An 18,611-nucleotide genomic window follows, 5' to 3' on the forward strand; every position below is an offset into this window, starting at 1 on the left:
CTATTCATGTTTCACTGAAATGAGCCAAGTGAAAACCCAGCACTTGCTTGAGCTGGTTTCTTGGTACGATGATTTCGTACAGTGGCCGGTTTCTCGGGGTCTTTTTGATATATTGTGGCGAGCTTCCTTATAGTGTCATCATCACATCATTCTAATAGCTCGCAGTCGTCGGTGGCGTCCACACCTCCAATTTTCCAAAACGCCACTACATAAGAATTACAAACAACGCACCATAGGTGTGACACTGACATGGTGAATGAGCGAGAAAAGGTGTACAAGCATTGCGGTTCTCGCCATTGCCGCAAGCCTAAAAGAAACGAAAACATGATACATTAGCAGCATTTGAGCATTGTCGTTCAATAACCCAATGCTTCGCAGCGTCAAACGCACGCGAGAAACAAAACTGATGGTTAGTGTCATAGCGTGCATACACCTTCACATTTGTGAAGCGACACGCACATACGGAGCCTCAAGATGTATCGTCACTTAGGATAACGGTCCGCTACCTCTATTAACATCGAATCAATTATTTTATTTTTCACTACCCTGGCTTCTCTCTTCCACCGAATTTTACACTGACACAAGTTCAAATCATATGGAGGCAGCCGAGGTTCCTTTGCGCGCCAGCGAACTCCACCAAGAACCAGTGCATCGCCCCCACCAACCAGTTCGCGCCAGTGCACATCATTGTAGCCAGCGTCTCTTCTAGGGCGCGTCAACTATGTTTAAGCAGCCTCCATGCCGTTGGGGAAGCAAAGAAGCGCCGAGCAATGCAGATGTGGAAACATGGGCTCCCAATTTCTCAAACGCTTTCAGTCGTGAAATCACCTCCGATCCTCCGAAAAAGTGTACCAATCGACGTGTAAATTGCCATGGGTTACTCCGATACCAAGATTTTCACGGTGGGTGGACAATTTCCCATTTTCTGAGAATTTCTGTGATCGGACCGCACCGCCGTTCTGCTAGGCTTAACGGCGACTACGAGCCAAACGGCGCTGCCGCTGGAAGGGCCGGAGATGGCGGATATGATTGTGGATGGGGACGGTTTACCCCCCCCCCCCCCCCCCCCCCGGAGAATTTACTGAGAGAAATGGCTGGAAAACAGCACCTTCGAAGAGATCGAGTGCCGTAGCTGGCCGAGTAGACCGCAACGTACGCACTTCGACTCTGGCTGGCCACTGCGTCAGCGGGTCGTCCAGGTTGAAGACCAATGGGGATAAATGGAAGAAACGGAGAGTGAGCGCACTCCGGCATGACCACAGATGCCGAGGAAAGACATTAAGATTGCTCCGACCAAAGGGAGTACCTAATATAACCAAGACTGGGCCCAGCGTCATCGGGAGGGCCATCGTTGAAGCGGTCGGGCTTAACCCGTCGCGGACCAGCGATGACGTAATATATCCCGACTATCAGCAGAATATCATGATTGCTAGCACACAACGCGGACAAGTACTCAAGAATCAGGCTCATAATTGGAGGCAATAACTTCGAAGTCACTACCTGCGAAACGGTTCCGCACGGACCCAGTATTCCCAACTAGATGTGGCTCATAGACATGTCGAGATACGACACCTGATCTCACTTTTGTTCGCAACGTTTCGGAACCCATCTGGGCTAACTTGCACCGTGACTTGGGTAGCGATCATAATATATTAACAATCGGGTTAGAGATTGGACACAATAGACCAAGCAAATTCCAGGTCGTACACTTGGACGAATTCCGTAAAATCAGAAAGAAAATGGTAATTGGAGAAGTGAACCGCACATCTGGACCGCACAAATAAGGAAGGACGTTGGCGCCGCGACTAAAGGGGTGCTAACGGATCTCCTTATCGACAAGATGTACCGCCGATTGGCGCACCTCATGGAAGCTAAACAATGCCTACTCGACTGATGGAAGGCTCACATACTCAATCGTAGGCTGAGAAAAAAAATCGCCGAAACTAATCGAGCGATAGAAGAGCACTCCAAAACCCTCTCTAAGCAACAGTGGGATGACGTTTGCAACTCTGTAGATGGCGGAATGAGAGAAGGAGGAACCTGGAATCTACTGAAGCACCTACTAGGCGAAACCAGCACAAAATCGAATCAACGCTACGCGTTAAGTAAAATCTTGCGCGTGGCACAGAATGACTTATCCTAGTCAGAAGTTATTGCACAGCTAGTCCTATCCTATCCTATCATCTATCCGCCGAGGACACGCAGCAGCCGCCCCCTCCTCGATTGGAATATATAGGAACAAGCATCCCAACTTCACATGCTGAGTTTACAGTAGAAGATGTTACGGTGGGGGCTTTACAGGGCCTCAACGGAAGATCTGCCCCCTGGTACTGTCAGTATAACAAAATGCTCCGCCATGTGGATGACGACTACATGAGTACTTGACGCAACTAATTAATGACATGTGGAGGGACGGTGACGTTCCTGCCAAATGGAAGACTGTCCCCACCGTTTTAATCCCCGAACCGGGCAAGCCCCTTGGCCTCGAGAATCTATGACCAATCTCACTCATATCGTGCGTGGGAAAGGTTGCTGAACATGCAATACTCAATCGATTAGCTCGGTACCTGCAAGAGCACGATGTTTACCTTCACACGACGATCGGCTTCAAACCTGGTCTATCTATGCATGATGCCGCGCACCGACTCAAGAATAAAATAATGAGCCACAAGACTAGGCACACGATAACAATACTGCGACTAGGTATGGATAAAGCTTTTGATAATATCCCTACAATTACACTCAAAATCATTTTGAACCTCCGTCTGGGTATTCACTTTCATCAATATGACGAAGCCTTTCTCAGAGGAAGGATTGCCACGCTCAAAGCTGGGGACCTAGCATCACATACAATGAAGCTAGCCAACCGAGGTACACCCCAAGGAGCGGTCATGTCGCCCACTCTTTTCAATATCTCCACGATGGGTCTCACCAGAAGATTCGACGACATCCAAGGCACAGAATACATGATTTACGCGGATGACGACACAATATGGTGTACTGGAGACAGCGACGGAGAAGTAAAACAAAGGTTCCAAGACTCTGTAAGCGTCACTGCAGAGCACCTCGTTCCAATTGTACTCCGATGCTTACCCAAGAAATCGGAACTCCTACTATACCGACTTAAGCGACGAGGTTGCAAATCGATGGGATGGCTTCCTCGTAGGGAGAACGACATAATGCTCTATACGAGCAACGAAAGCGTCATCCCAAGAGTGGGCTCCATGCGCGTTCTGGGCTGGGTGATCGAAGCCAACGGGTCCAATAATGAAATTATTGTACGTATTGCTAAGAAACTGGACAACGCAATCAGGCTCACCAAACGAGTAACTAACCACCTACATAGGCTTGGAGAAGACAACGTCATCAGACTAGTTCACGCCTTTGTGCTACGTCACTTCGCCTATGGAGCCATGTACTAGTGGCAGAGATCCGAAAGAGTCAAACTCAATTCATTGTTAAGGAAGATAATTAAGGTAGCTTTTGGGTTACCTATGTACATTGAAACTGAAATATTCATGGAAATTGGCGAGGCACAAGAAAGAGCCCAGTTCATTAGACATACATACATTAGGTATACAGATTGGTATACCAATTACAGAACTATGTAGTAACCCTACAAAAATTCTCAAAGAGCTCCCGAAGAAAGCAGAAAGCAAGCCAGAGCCAAAGCCCTACTAGCGAAAGCTGAAAATCAGACTGAAAGATGCTTCTTCGTCGACGCTGCTTTCATGTCAAATACACGAGCCTTCACAGCGGTCCTTCTGAACGGCAAAGGTGAAGTCAACTCGGTTTCCACGTGCACCATAGAACCAGAAATTGCAGAACAGGTAGCCATCGCATTGGCACTTTTAGACCCAAAGAGATCCAGGATCCACAGCGATCCTTGGGCAGTCGTCCGAGCATTTGCCAAATGGGTCATGTCGAGACAGGCCCTAGCCATTCTCGACGCAAAGGTCGTCAAACTCCACACGATCATCTGGTTTCCTTCTCATATGGGAGAAATCGCCGGTGCTCCCGCGAGCCTCAACGAATCTCCCCGCGATTCTGCACGAGCAATTGCCAACCGCGCAGCCACAAGGCAAAAAGATCCTGAGGTTCCAGATTGCAGGAATAACCTCCTCACGTTCAACGAGCTAACCAAGCGCTTCTACGTAGGACGCAGGGTCTTCACCCCTCCACATAGTAAACTAAATACAGCTCAGGTCATTACGCTAAGACTATTGCAAACAAGACCCTATCCGAAACCGCTTCTAATCAACAAGATCTATCCCAAGTTTCTACACCTACGACATGCTATCGATGTAACGACACAACAAATGTTAATCTCATGCTCTGACATTGCTCCGAGTTAAGCTGTGACAAGACAACACTGAAGCGCAGTGGGACGCAGCTCTACGCAGTTTCACATTCGAACAACAGCTATGGGCAGTCCAACGGGCCCGCGAAGCCGCCGATAGGCTTGGCCTTTCGGTCCCAACTTGGGAGTGGCCCGCATCGGGCTAGGAAGCTAGTGCGACCTAATGGACCACAATAAAATTTTTCCATCCATCCATCCATCCATCCATCCATCCATCCATCCATCCATCCATCCATCCATCCATCCATCCATCCATCCATTCATCCACGCCATCCTAGCGAATTCTGGCGCACACTAGATCAAACATTCTGTCGAAAAATGCCCTTATTTTACGCTGCACGACACTGCAAGACGGTTGGGTTTGTAAAAGGTGAGCCTAAATGCTGTCTTGTACAGACACGGCAGTTCGACGTGCCTTTCTATCAAGCGGCCATGTTTAGGTCGAGACACAGCGCATTAGACAGATCAAAACAAAGAAATTTCTATGATTTCGATTGGTGCACTTAAATCCCTCTGCTCAAAGGAATTTTGAGCATTTCGCCCTTTAGTATATTCTTTCCGATGCACCGTTCCTGTACTTACCAAAGGTCGATTTCATAGCAAAGACTACACGTCACGAATGCCTTGTGTGGTAAGCGTTAATCCGTGAATATACCCGTGCTTTTGTTATTCTCTTTGTCTAGTCATAACTTAAGAGGACTTAAGTCAAAAGATTGCCACCAACCTTTCCGTCAGGCGTGCAGTAGGTAAAAGGATTGTTGTCGTCATAGATGCTGCCATACTCTTCGAACACACCGTACCTGAATTTCGCCCATGCGTGAACGAAGGCATACGCTGAAATAGAAAACGTGATCAACACTTTGTCAACGGAGAGTGGAGGTGCGGCGCTATTGCTATATTAAAAATACGTTCACTAGCTGCCTCTCTCGCTCGACAATAATGGATACCAGACAAGCATCCCTTGGCTTCATCTAATCAGTCTACAAGATATGCTGCTTCGGTTTTTCATTTATGCCAAGAAAAACGGCGTGATGTTACATTAGAATTATTTGTGTTAAACGCCCTATACAAAGTGATAATAATCATCAGTCTATTGTATGCCCACTGGAGGACGAAGCCCTCTCCCTGCCACCTCCAAGTGCCCCTGTCCTGCGCCAACCTGTTCCAACCTAGCGCCTGCAAGTTTCCCAATTCCATCGCCAGACTGAGTCTTTTCCCTTCCTCGAATGCACTTCCCTTCTCTTTGAACCAATTCTGTAACTTTAATGGTCCACCGGTTATCTAACTTACACGTGACCTGCCCAGATCCATTTTTCTCTTAATGCTAATAAGAATGTCGGCTAGCCCCGTATGCGTTCTGATCTACACCGTTCTCTCCCAGTCTCTTAACATTAAGCCTAACATTCTTCGTTCCATCGCCCTTTGCGCGGTCCTTAACTTGTTCTCGAGCTTCTTATTCAGTCGAAGTTTCTGCCCCATATGTCAGCACCGGTAAAATGCACTGATTGTACACCTTTCTTTGAATGATAATGGTAAGCTTCCAGTCAGGATCTGACAATGTCTTCCGTATGCACTCCAACCCATTTTTATTCTTCTGTAAATTTCCTTCTCATGATGAGGATCCCCTGTAATTGATCTAGGTAAGTTACTCCTTCACAGACTCTACAGGCTGACTGGCGATCCTGATTTCTTGTTTCCTTTCTAGCCCATTTATTATTATCTTTCTTTTTTTGCATAATAATCTTCAACCCCACTCTTACACACTCTCTATTAAGGTATCTCGTCCCCAGTGTTGCCGACCAGGACAATGTCATCTGCAAACCGAAGGTTGCTGAGATATTCGCCGTTGAGACTCACTCCTAAGCTTTCCCTGTTTAATAGCTTGAATACTTCTTACAAGTACGCACTCAATATCATTGGAAATTTTATCTCCTTGCTTGACTCATTTCCTTATAACAATCTTCCTACTTATTTTTGTGGAGGATGATGGTAGCCGTGGAATCTCTGTAGATATTTCGCAGTATATCTACATAAGCGTCCTGTACTCCTTGATTACGTAATGCCCTTATGACTGTTGGTATCTGTACTGAATGAAATGCCTTTGCGTAATCTATCAAAGCCATATAGAGCGGCTGAATGTTATCTGCGGATTTCTCGATTACCTGATTGATGACATGGATGTTATGCATTATAGATGATCCCTTCCTGAAGCTAGCCTGTTGCCTTAGTTGACTGAATTCCACTGTTGCCCTTATTTTATTGGAAATGATGTTCGTGAATATTGTCACGGCCTAGTCGGAGACGGGAAAGCTGGTGTAGAGGACGTATAAAAGCACTTTATCAGAGCAGTGGACGCGATGTCGTTGTCGTCTGTTTTCCTACCCGCGCGCTACTTCAGCGTCGTTTTCGTCGCCTGGCACATAGCCGCGGCGACCATGTAGGATGTGGCATTTGCCCCGCCTTTGAAAAAAGGCATCGTCCCGATGCACCAACCTCCACAGGCAGTGCACAGACGGTGCAAAGTTGAGGTCATTAGGAAAAGTATGTCTTCATACGAAGCACGTGCACAACCTCGGGCAGATGCCGCCGGCGTTTGGGCCAGTTATGACTGTCGGGGACAACTTCATAATTCACATCCCTGATGCGGCGCAGAACAGTGTACTCCCCGAAGCATCGACGCAGGAGCTTCTCACGTAGCACCCGACAAGGAATAGGAGTCCAGACGCACACCTGGTCACCGACGTTGTACGTGACGGATCTGTGCTGAAGATTGCAGTGTCTGGCATCGTAGTCCCGTTGTTCTTGGATTCGCAAACGCGCAAGCTGCCTGGCTTCCTCTGCGCGTTGCGTAAACTCCTCGGCAGCAGTCTAGTCGTCACCGCACCCGTGTGCGAGCAATGCGTCCAACATTGTCACTACCCGGCCGTAAACGAAGTTCAAAGGTGTCATGCGCGTTGTCTCTTGGCGAGCCGTGTTATACGGAAATGTAAAATATGGTAAAATCTCCTCCCAGTTCTTCTGGTCGACGTCGATGTACATACTCATCATGTCTGCCAGAGTCTTATTTAAACGTTCTGTCAGCCCATTGGTTTGGGGATGATAAGCCATGGTCTTAGTCGCAAAACGGTAACCAGAAGTGCGGCCGTGAACGCAGTACCTCTGTCATGACCAATGCGGGAGCGCCATGCCTTAGGACGACGGCTTCGACAAAAACTCGCGCTGCTTCGACTGCTGTTGCAGGTTGGATAGCACCTGTTTCGGCGTATCTAGTAAGATAATCTGTGACGACGATTATCTTTCTATTGCCGGCAGTAGACAGTGGAAACGGACCTACAAGGTATAAGCCAATTTGCTCTAACGGCACTTGCGGGGTCTGAACAGGATGCAGCAGTCCAGCGGGCTTGCCGGGTAGGGCTTTGCGGCGCTGGCGGCAAGTCTGGATGTAACGTTTCACGACCGCCGCAAGTCTCTGCCAGTAGTACTTTAGCCTAATTCTTGCCAATGTGTGGGCGTAGCCCAAGTGACCACAGGTTGGCTCGTTGTGACAGGCATGTAGGGCTTCGTCGCGAAGAAATATGGGATTGACGAGTAGGTAGCTGGTGCCACTAATTGAATGATTCATTTTATTAACCCTGTGAACGAACTACAGGGGTGCTGCGAGCGCCGCTCGTGTGACGTCACGGCAAATACTCGCGCTTGTCGTCTGCTGCAGTTCGGGTATGGTGGCTAGTTCGGGGGGGCGTCCGGGCGCCTTCTGCAGTGTTTTCGTTTGTTCGCCCTCGTTCCCTCTGCTTGTATACTTATGGCGGTCGTCTCAAATATGTCTTTACGATGTCTTCGTTCGGGAAACGTTATTCAAAGAGCTTATTTCTTAGACGACAATACAGTTCTCAAAGGCAACGCTACCGTGCCAGCCGAAGGAGCGCAGACCAGCCCAGTGCGGATTTTTCATGCGCGGATCGACAACCGCAATAACATAGCATACAAGAATCCAGTTATGATACCATACCAGCAGCGGTGCAACAATTATATCACAAACGCTGTCTATATATGACTTCTACAACATTTACCTTCATTGTAATGTGCTACATGTTTGCTCACGACGATTAGTTCATGGTATAATATCGAATTTTTTGCATTTCTTCACAGAAACGTTCGGAAGTAACACTGGGACTTGACTAACATTGCAGTTTGTGTTATACTAGCCCCACTTGGCTTCTTCAACTACTATTCAAAATTAGGCGGTTCTTCACGTGTTTAATGGCGGTAATTTGAAGTAAAACTAATTTAGGCTTACAGCTGTTTGCAGAATACGGAAAAGAATCTACCAATATATACTCCTTTTACTGTGCTACACGTTCAACTTACTTGAGCAATTTACTGGTGTTTATTGCTTGAGGAATATAGATGACGAACCTGCTTGGAGATCTAACACAGGCCGCTCGGCCCAAATTTTTTTCTGAAATATGAATTTTGGACTGTATGGCTGCAGCCAGACAGAATCCGAACCGTCATTCATTAGTAGTATTGGACACATTGAAGGTATAATTCCCCGGTAGAGGGTCAAAAATCAAGTGAAATATGTAAGGCTTGTTGTGTCTTCCTTATGCAGGTTTGCGAGGTTCTCTTTTATGTACTGACGAAGAGAATAGTTATCCGGTTGTAGAGTTAAAAAACGCTGGATCGAGACATGGTGAAGCAGAAGGTGCTTGAATTTTCTATTTTCTAGGCAGCCTAAGCTTTGCTGCAGTACTCCGAGTGTAGTTTAGGCATTGCAACTGGCGCTGTAAAAAACTGCTTTTTGGTTTCAATTCGAGCTTGTACGGCACTGACGAGTTTCGCGAACAATGCTTGCCTCGCCATAAGTACAGTCGGTTGCTAACGTTGTTCGAGGTCCGCGCCATATTGTCAATAAAGGCTACTGAGGGCCACCATGAAACATTTCGTCGCCTGCTGATTGGCTCTCGACCTTAACCACGAAACTTTTCTTTCAGGTGATTGCTACTATGGTATTTTGAGTTAACAATGTAAATAATCTACATAACACGCCGTCGGATTAGCAGCCATGAGCAATTCGTTTTATGGGGGCTTGTTTCAGGGAGCGGTGAACGTAGTAGCAAACTTTTTCATACGAAATGCGCGCCTAACTCTGTCTTTTACGCATTAATAAAGTGCCCATATTTGATTAGAACAACTCACCAGAGTAATAATAATCATGATGAGAGCTTCGCAGGGCAGTCTCTAACACGGACAACACATCATCATCAGCAGCAGCAGCCTGAGTCCAGCGTGCCAATGCGTCAGAAGATCTTCTAGGTCAAGACTGATTCTTGGGCTACTTGGTACGGTTTACTCATAACGGCAAAGCCTTTAGCGCAATTCAAGAAGACAGGGACGTGACAGAGACACAGGACAGCGGTAACTTCAGCTAGGACAGCGGTAACTTCAGCTGACGTTTATTGAAACGCAGAAGCAGATATAACGCCAAGAAGGTATGAAAGATACAAAACATACAAAAATACAAATGAGAAATCATACTCTACGCATGCGCACATCATTACCGTCCAGGAACGTGATTTCGTTGTCAGAAAGATTAACTGGCGATGTACCCACACAGTCCGCTCCCTTTTTTTTTCGAATCAGCCGGGCTTCCATTATTTCACGCATGCAACGATCGTTGCTTCTGGCATCTACTGTGCATGCGCCGAACATCGGCTTGCACGTTTTGCTGGGACAATCATGGCAATTTTCAGAAAGGTTCCCGTCCCTTGGTTTTGCCACATTTTGCGTTTGTTCTGCAAGCCTTTCATTGAGGCATCTGCCAGTTTGCCCTATGTATACCCGACCACAAATTAACGGAATACGGTAAACGATCCCTTTCGAGCACTCCGCAAACTTATTTCTATGCTTCACTTTACATACCCTTGATCACTTGGAAAAAGGGTCCGGAAGCTTCCACAACTTTGATAGTTTGTCTGGGGCAGAGAATATCAACTTGACATTCGCCTTATTGGCAACACTTTCAGCATATGGGAGATATCATGCATGTACGGAATCACCGCCATCTTTTCCCTTCCGGTGGATTGTTCGCCGCGGCTTTTCTTGCACTTGTTTCACCAAGTCTTGCGTCACGGAAACAAGCACATCTTTGGGATAACCAGCCACAGAAAGCCGACTGGCTTGCTCGCTCAGGCTGACGGGTATCATGACAGGACAAGAGGTGGTTTACCGCATTCCGTTAACTTGTGGTCCGGTATAGATAGGGCAAACTGGCAGATGCTTCAATGAAAAGGTTGCAGAACACATGTGAAATGTTGCAAAATCAAGTGATGGGATCCTTTCTGAACATTGCCATGATTGTCCCAGTAAAACGGGGAAGCCAATGCTTGGCGCATGTGCAGTAGAGGCCAGAAGCAAATACCGCTGCATGCGTGAAATAATCGACGCCCGGATGATTTGAAAAACGGGAGCAGACTGGGTTAGTACGTCGTCAGTTAATCTTTCTGACAAGGAAATTGCGTTCCTTGACCGTAATGGTGTGCGCATGCGTGGAGTGTGATTTACCTTTTGTATTTTTGTGTCTTTTGTATCTTTCATACCTTCTTTACTATATATCTGCCACTGTGTTTAAACAGACGTCAGTTGAAAGTTAGCGCTGTCCTGCGTCTCTGTCACGCCCCTGTCTTTTTGAATTGCGCTAGAGGCTTTGCCATTATGAGTGATATTGTAGGGTCCGAAATACCGTTGCAATAGTTTATCACTGAGTCCTCGTCGGCGTATCGGGGTCCAAACCCAAACATGGTCGCCGGGCAGGTATTCCACGTAGCGTCGTCGAAGAGCGTAGTGTCAGCTGCCGGTCCCTGTCCTTGGCCTTGTGCACAGCATTCCTTTATTCTCAATTCGACACGCTAACACACCTTACCTCGTTGCCGCACCCACCCGCCTTACACCCTCCCTCCTTTAGAAGAACCCACCTATATATACTGTGGCGAGGAAAGCACACGTCGCCTTGAAGACAAGTCCACTTGTCATAACATTGGCCCGTGCTTTCACCTTGTTCTCGTTTTGCTCATCGTAATAACATAGTGATCACTTCCCAGATTTTCTTCTAAATTCCTGTATTGTCCATCCGCTATGTTTAGCGTGAAGGTTAGGTCGGGCTTGGTGTCCCCGCACACGCTATTTCCTATTCTAGTGGGTGTTAGTGAGAGAGTTACTAGTTCTAGATCATATCTATCTGTAATTTCTACGAGGCCCTTTGGGGGTATCTCGTCGGTATCCCCAATCGGTGCGGGGAGCGTTGAAGTCGCCTAGGAGTCCGAAGATCGGCTCCTTGGGGACTTCTCAATCAACACCGACCGTGGGGCGATTCCGCTCCACGGATACCTTAGGCAAGACGGAGACGATGTCTGCCACGGCATCATCGTCGTCAGCAACTCTGACACCACTGAATCGCTTCGAGAGCAGGTGCAATGGAGAGCAGGCACCATTGTCGAGGTGAGACAATTCGGCTCCTCTAACAAAGCTCGGGTAACCTTCGCCGGGAGGGAGAAACCGCGTTTTTTGCACTATGAGAACATGCTCATCTTAGTGCAAACCTACTACCGGACAATCCCGGCCTGCGGCCTGTGTGGGGCTATCGGCCACCGCGCGGATGCCTGTTCCAACACGCAGCAGAACACGTGCGGACTCTGCGGGCAACAAGCCCCGCTTGTGGAAGGCGCGCGGGCCCCTCACGAGTGTGTTCCACGGTGCTCTGTTTGTGGCGGTGGACACGCCACAAACTCACGTGAGTGTGCGGCAAAATTTCGCAGACACAAGATGGCCGCCCCGAAGGGCAGGATAAAGAGGAAAATGGCAGCCAAGAGCAAGAGTCGCCATCTTGGCCTCCCCGGTGAGTCACCGACCCGGGACGACAGCAACACCGAGAAGCCGGCGCCACCTACCGGAAGAGCCGGCAAGCGATCGCCAACGCAGCCGCCACCACACGGCGGCACTGGAAAGCTGTTGACGTCGCCACTACGAGGCGAGGCCAGGGCCTGGGCCAACGCTGTGGAATACGGAACGCAGGTGAGCGGTACGGGCAGGGCTGCCTCCTCTTCCCGTACCTCCTCCCCCCCTGCGGCACACAGTGCCGAGAAAGCCAAGATAGCAGCTCTCGAGGGCCAAATTGAGATGCTGCTCAAAAAAATTACGCTCCTGGAATCGCAGTCTAAACAGCGTACCACTCCCCCCTCTACCCCTGCAACTGAGGCTATGGAGAGTGAGCCCGTGGCACCGAATGCAGCACTGAGCGCGGAAGCTGCACTTGAGGCCCCTCTAGAGGCCCGCATAGATGCCCGTTTCAACACCGAACAAGGTTACCACGCGTGGTCACAAGAATTGGTTGCCCACCTTCGTTCGACGGAAATTCAAGTTCAACTATCGGAGGCCACGCCGGAGGTCGACAACCACCTCCTGCACCTATGGGAGGCGCGGCACAGCCTCGTCCGTAGGTGGCGCCGCCAAAAACACAATCGGAGGCTCAAAATTCGCATCGCCGAGCTCACCCAACGAGCAGTAGAGTACGCGGCCCAGCTCGCCGACTCGAATTCGGTGGACCGATGCAACACGGCCGCTAAACAAATGTCTAGCCGGAGCACCTGGCGTCTCTTTCTCGCCTCGATCGATCCGACTCAAACCAGAGCCGCGACACAAAAACATCTCCAACGGGCTACCCATAGCTTCGACGGAGACATCTCAAGATTAGCATGCAAACTACGCGATCAATAACTTTGTATAAAACAGGACCCCCGAGGGCCAGCGTACTCGTATGCAGGTTCCGAGAACGTGGAGCTGGACCAACCATTCCAGCTCCACGACCTGAAGGCGGCCCTCACTAAAATGAAGCGAGGAACGGCGCCGGGAAGAGACAAAATGCAGTGAAACTACTTGCCAACCTTCCCGACCCGGCCTACGAGGCGCTCGTCGGATACATAAACTCAATCTGGCTCGGTGAGGCAACCCTCCCAATCGAATGGAAGACCGCCCTGGTCACTTTCATTCCGAAAGCCGGCAAATCCATAACCACGGACAACATCCGCCCCATCTCCCTCACGTCTTGTGCGGGAAAGCTGATGGAGACTATGGTGCGAGATAGGCTGTCCGAGTTTTTGGAAAACCAAAACGTTTTCGCAGACTCCATGTTCCGGTTCCGGCCGCACCGGTCCGCGCAAGATGTTCTGCTTCAACTAGACCGCGAAATTCTAAATCCCGTCGTATACCCCCTCAATGACAAGGCAGTACTCGCACTCGATTTGAAGGGGCCTTTCGACAATGTCACACACGACGTAATTCTGACACACCTCTCCCAAACCAACTGTTGACACAACACGTTTCAGACGTTAAACAATTTCTCTCCGACCGGCAATCGTACATCCGGATACAAGATGAAGAACACGGCCCCTAGCAATTAGGCACCAAAGGTACCCCGCAGGGCGCGGTCCACTCACTCCTACTATTCAATTTTGCAATGCTGAAAGTCCCAGCTCAGCTGGAGAATGTAGAAGGCATACAGCACGCGCTGTATGCCGACGACATCACCATCTGGGCTAAACACGGATCGGATAGGAGACATTGAAGCCAACCTGCAGCAAGCGGCGGAGATCGTGAATGCCTATGCCCGCCGCTGCGGCCTTCAATGCTCCCCGGCTAAATCGCAATTTGTGCACATTCGCCCCTCGCCGAAGTGCACTACCAAAATCGAACTGTCCCTACCAAATGAACCCATCACAGAATACGATGAGGTCAGAGTACTGGGTCTCTTTATTCATAAACACTGCCGAGTCGACACAACACTGGCCAAACTGCGCAAGGTGGGGGACCAGGTGGGCCGCATGGTTCACCGGGTTTCCAATAAACGCGGGGAGTTACGGTGCAAAGACGCTTTGCGGCTGGCGCATGCATTCGTAGCCAGTCGAGTGTTGTACTCGACTCCTTACCTCCGCCTCCGCAGGTTTGACGAGAACGCCCTCGAGGTGATTCTCCGTAAAATTTACAAGCGTGCTCTCGACCTCCCGATCAACACATCCAACCAGCGCCTCCTCGGCCTGGGAATGGTCAACACCTTCGCGGAACTCAGAGAACCACACTTGACGAACCACTACACAAGACTCTCAAAGACGCCGTCGGGTCGCCACCTTCTTGAACGACTACACATCCACTATCCTACACTGACGGAAGAGGGCGTGGGCATCCCGGAAATCTGGAGATACGCCCTGCACCTGCGCCCTCTTCCGGCCAACATGACACGAGACGACCATAGTGGCCGGCGCCTCGCGCGGGCGGAAGCATTGGCACGTCACTATGGGAACAAGCACGGAGTATTCTACGTGGACGCCTCCGGCCGCAGTCGTCCACCAAAGCACCGCGGTGAATGGCCTTACGTTCAAAGCACAAGACATAACACATGCGGAAGAGGTGGCCATTGCGCTCGCCGCAGCAGATCAGGACTCGCAGGTCATTATTAGCGACTCACGAGGGACCTGCAGAAACATCGAAAGGGGCTTATTCCCTATTTGGCGTACCGCTTACTTCAAGGCAGCAATTATCTCGGGGTCCCCGCGTCCCGCACGATAATATGGACTCCCGCTCACGAGGTTCCCGAGGGAAACGAATCGGCCGACGCCGCTGCCCGCGCGCTCACTCTCCGGGCATCGCCCTCATCTCCCGTCGCTGCGGACTCTGACCCCTATCCGGCATTTACCTCCAAGGAAATCACCCAACACTACCAATACGGCCATGCAATCTTTCCTAAGCCCTGTAAGGGCCTCACGAAGGCGGAGGAGCGTTTACTCCTTCGCCTCGATACTAAAGCACTGTTGTGCCCGGCAATCCAAAAACATTTGGACCCGCGTGCACAGGGAAGTGCCTGCACTGTGAGGAAACATCTTCGGACATTTTCCACATGGTGTGGGCATGCCAATCAACCCCTCACCTTCCCCCTATACCAAACCCTATCCGGGAGGACTGGGAGGCGGCCCTGCTCGGCTGCTCCGACCTGACGAGCCAGAAGACCCTGGTCGGCCGTGCCCGAGCCGCGGCTACAGCCAATGGGCTCCTGTAATGAGGTGCCCACCTAGTCTTTATAGGGAACGGCCTCTTAAGGACTGCTCCACACGCTCCCTGGAAATACTTCAAACAATAAAGTTTTTCAGTCAGTCAGTAGCGGGCGCAGTCAGAATGCAGGCGAGAGATTGCGCGGACAAGGAACGTGCGGATAACGCATGCTTCCGGGAGTGAGAGCAAGGCCGACGGGGAGTCTCGGCGAAGCCCGCCTCGCCTGACGCAGCACGTGGCTTGCCAGTGTAGCAACTAAAGCCCCTTAAACTTCGTTAAGTAGCGACACTCTCCTCCTTCACCTTCACCCCTCCTCGTTTCTCCTCTCTTTCACGCTCCCTCCTCGACCGAGGCGCCGCCTACACTGCTCGAGCGTAGCAACGGCGCCAACATGCGCTCTTCGCCACTCCGTACACGCTTCTCGAGCAAAATTGGCGCTGATGCCCGGCGCCAGGGCCCACATGATGCTATTAGGCCAATAGCGACGCGCCGTCGGCCTCGGCCAAGGCGCGCGAACAGGAGGTGGCATTCTTCAAAGCGTGCCGCTACTTTACGAAGTTTGAGGCGCTTTAGTAGCAACAGATGTACCCTTTCCCCCGCTCTGCACCGTCGAGGCGCGCTCCTGTCGCAAAGTCGCAGCCAATGGCAATGCGGTTTTGGGTGCCGTTGTGCTGCTACAGGCTACAGACGCCGGTTTTTTCACTCAATGGGTCATTTGACGCTTTCGCATCAATGAAACCGTCTCGGCACATGTGGCCGAAAAAGTATAAAACGCGAAAATCGTAAATATTTGTGGCCAGTTTAACGGTGATGGTGCGAAATTATTAGCCCCTTCGAAAACGGGAAGTGAGCTCTGCAGCTGACATTCGAGCACATACAGTCAGTCGTACCTTAGAACGTACACAGGCAGGCCTACAATAAATAGAAAAGCGAAGACTATGTTTCAGGTCAATGCCTAGTACTTAATACTGAAGTGAGCGTTGTCATATTAATAAAGTTTAATGACACTAACATGGCCCGTGAACGGTGCTACAGTTCAAGCTGAGTACAGTGAATACACAGTGCTTAGATTAAGCACCGCACAAAGGGGCAGCCTTATATGGTACATCGGAAATAAACGACTACATGAGGAATTCACGAATATTCTGGAATATATTGGCAACACGTCTATAACAGAGCCAGAAATGGGCAAGCTCAACCTTTAATAAAAAAGCAAACAACTGATTGCCTCAGGACTACCGCTCACAGTAAAGGCAATTTGTGCAACAGTAGTGGAAAGTTGTATGCACTTATCTAGTAACGTAAAGTAATTTTAGCGATACTGCTATAACAGGTTTCTTAAAGAAACAATTATAGAAGCTCTTTTCAGGCACAGGCATTTCCCTCACACAGATTGATCTTGAACCAAAGAATGTCCCTTAGGCAATTACTTGTGTAGCAGTAACTCGGCACACATGCAGCACCCATATACGCGCAGCCAGTATACACACGAACCGATGCCCACATTGACTATGAAGAAATAAGTGACTTTCTGGTATACGGTTGCCACTGACGGGACCAGGCATATACCTATAACAAAACACTGTCTGTGCACAGATTTGTATTTTCATTTATAATAAAACCCCAGCGTTCTTTCAGTTCAACAATGGTACTTTCAACGCGAGTTGGCAAGTTCCTTTTTTTTTAATGCGGAAGCATCAAACTGTCCATTGAGCAAGAAAGTCGGCGTCTGTAGCAGCTAAGCCGCGCCTGAATTCCCACTGGCTGCAACGCCACGTCATGTGCACACCTCAACAGAGCAGAGCATGAAGCGAAAGGGAACGCCTGCTTATCGCGTTGGTGAGCCAGTCGTTTCGTGAGGGGAGAGGGCATCGCTGTGACTTCACGTCACCCTCGCTTTCGGAAGCCTGTTTTATCCGCGCGCTCCTTGTCCACGCAAGCTTTCGCTTTCGCTTGCGTTGTAGCTTCGCCTCGGTGATTGCTATAAAGAATTACAGCGGAGCTGTTATACGCCAAGTTAAGGCGGTTTGTGTGCGTAGGCAAAAAAGATGGCGACCACCCCAGAACCAAATAGCTGAAACATAAAGCAAAAGCGTGTTGTCTGGTATGCCCCAGCTGCGTTTAATCGCGAGAAGTTTCAAAACGTATTGTAATAAAAAAATATTGCAATAAATAAAGTAAAACCGGAATAGACAGTGTTTAGTATGGACTGCGGTTTGGCGTCACGGGCTCTATAGGCAAACCACATAATCTTAACTCAGTTACCTTCCACCCGTGCATTGGGTGAACCACGTGCGGCGAGAACTGAGGAAGAACGACGCACTTACGAAGAACATCGTCGCGAAGAGAAGTGGTAGTATGCACAGCGACGGCGGGTGGCACGTAATGGCAATGAAAGTGGAGGAAGAAACAACTTGCCGCTGTTTCTTCATCCACTTTCATTGCCATTAACTTGTGATTTCTTTAATTAATTAAGTACAAGTAATTTCCCTTATGTCTTTCTTGGTGTCTTTGTGTAATGGCTTCTCATCATATGATTAATAAAAATAAAGAATAAACTCGAGTACCTGCGCTCTCGTAAGTCTCGGTAGTTGACGAGTTGAGGCCTGCGAGAAAGCTGGACGACAGCTGGATGAATTTTCCCCGCTGACCGCAGCGCCTCGATGTCTCCGCGAAGACAGGCACGTCATCAATTAGTGTGGGATTCTCGACACGAACGTCGCTCCAAGTGAAAAACGCTGACGACACGCCCCGGGCGACGCTTCTTTTAGGCCACGTCACCGGGAAGTCGATGATCGCGTGCCTGAAATACACTCGGCCATATGTGGCACGGTGGAGGAAAGCCGACGAAGCCCGGAGCAGAACCTGCGTGTTAAGATGTATCGTATGCATGACGGGCAGGTCCCTTTAATGGACTGGAAAACACGCCCAGCGTGCGAGTTGTTCGCCTGCAGTGCATATTGCGCGCATAGGAAATAGGCAGTGCGTTCGTAGATATTCAAGAAAACGTCTAATTAGGGTCTCACCACTAACTCTAGTTAAAATATGCATTATAACAGTGCTGCCTAGCTTACATTACATTGACGTGTTTCTATACAGCCTTATAGCTCATTATTTTCACCCAAACTATAACTTATACCACGTTAATATCACC

General features: G+C 49.4%; 1 protein-coding gene across 1 annotated transcript in view; it reads right to left on the bottom strand.

Annotated features, from left to right (window-relative positions):
* LOC129384082 (calcium-activated chloride channel regulator 2-like) overlaps positions 1-18,611 on the bottom strand; it is a 46,869-nt gene that overhangs the window by 15,904 nt on the left and 12,354 nt on the right. The window contains exons 2-3 of the mRNA XM_055069193.1: positions 18,025-18,322; positions 5,085-5,194 (exon numbers count right to left, since the gene is read on the bottom strand). Of these exons, the coding sequence (XP_054925168.1) occupies positions 5,085-5,194; positions 18,025-18,322 (408 nt within the window). The remainder of the gene's footprint in view (positions 1-5,084; positions 5,195-18,024; positions 18,323-18,611) is intronic.

The sequence above is a fragment of the Dermacentor andersoni genome, chromosome 9, assembly GCF_023375885.2.
Source record: "Dermacentor andersoni chromosome 9, qqDerAnde1_hic_scaffold, whole genome shotgun sequence".
In the NCBI taxonomy this organism is placed as follows: domain Eukaryota; kingdom Metazoa; phylum Arthropoda; class Arachnida; order Ixodida; family Ixodidae; genus Dermacentor; species Dermacentor andersoni.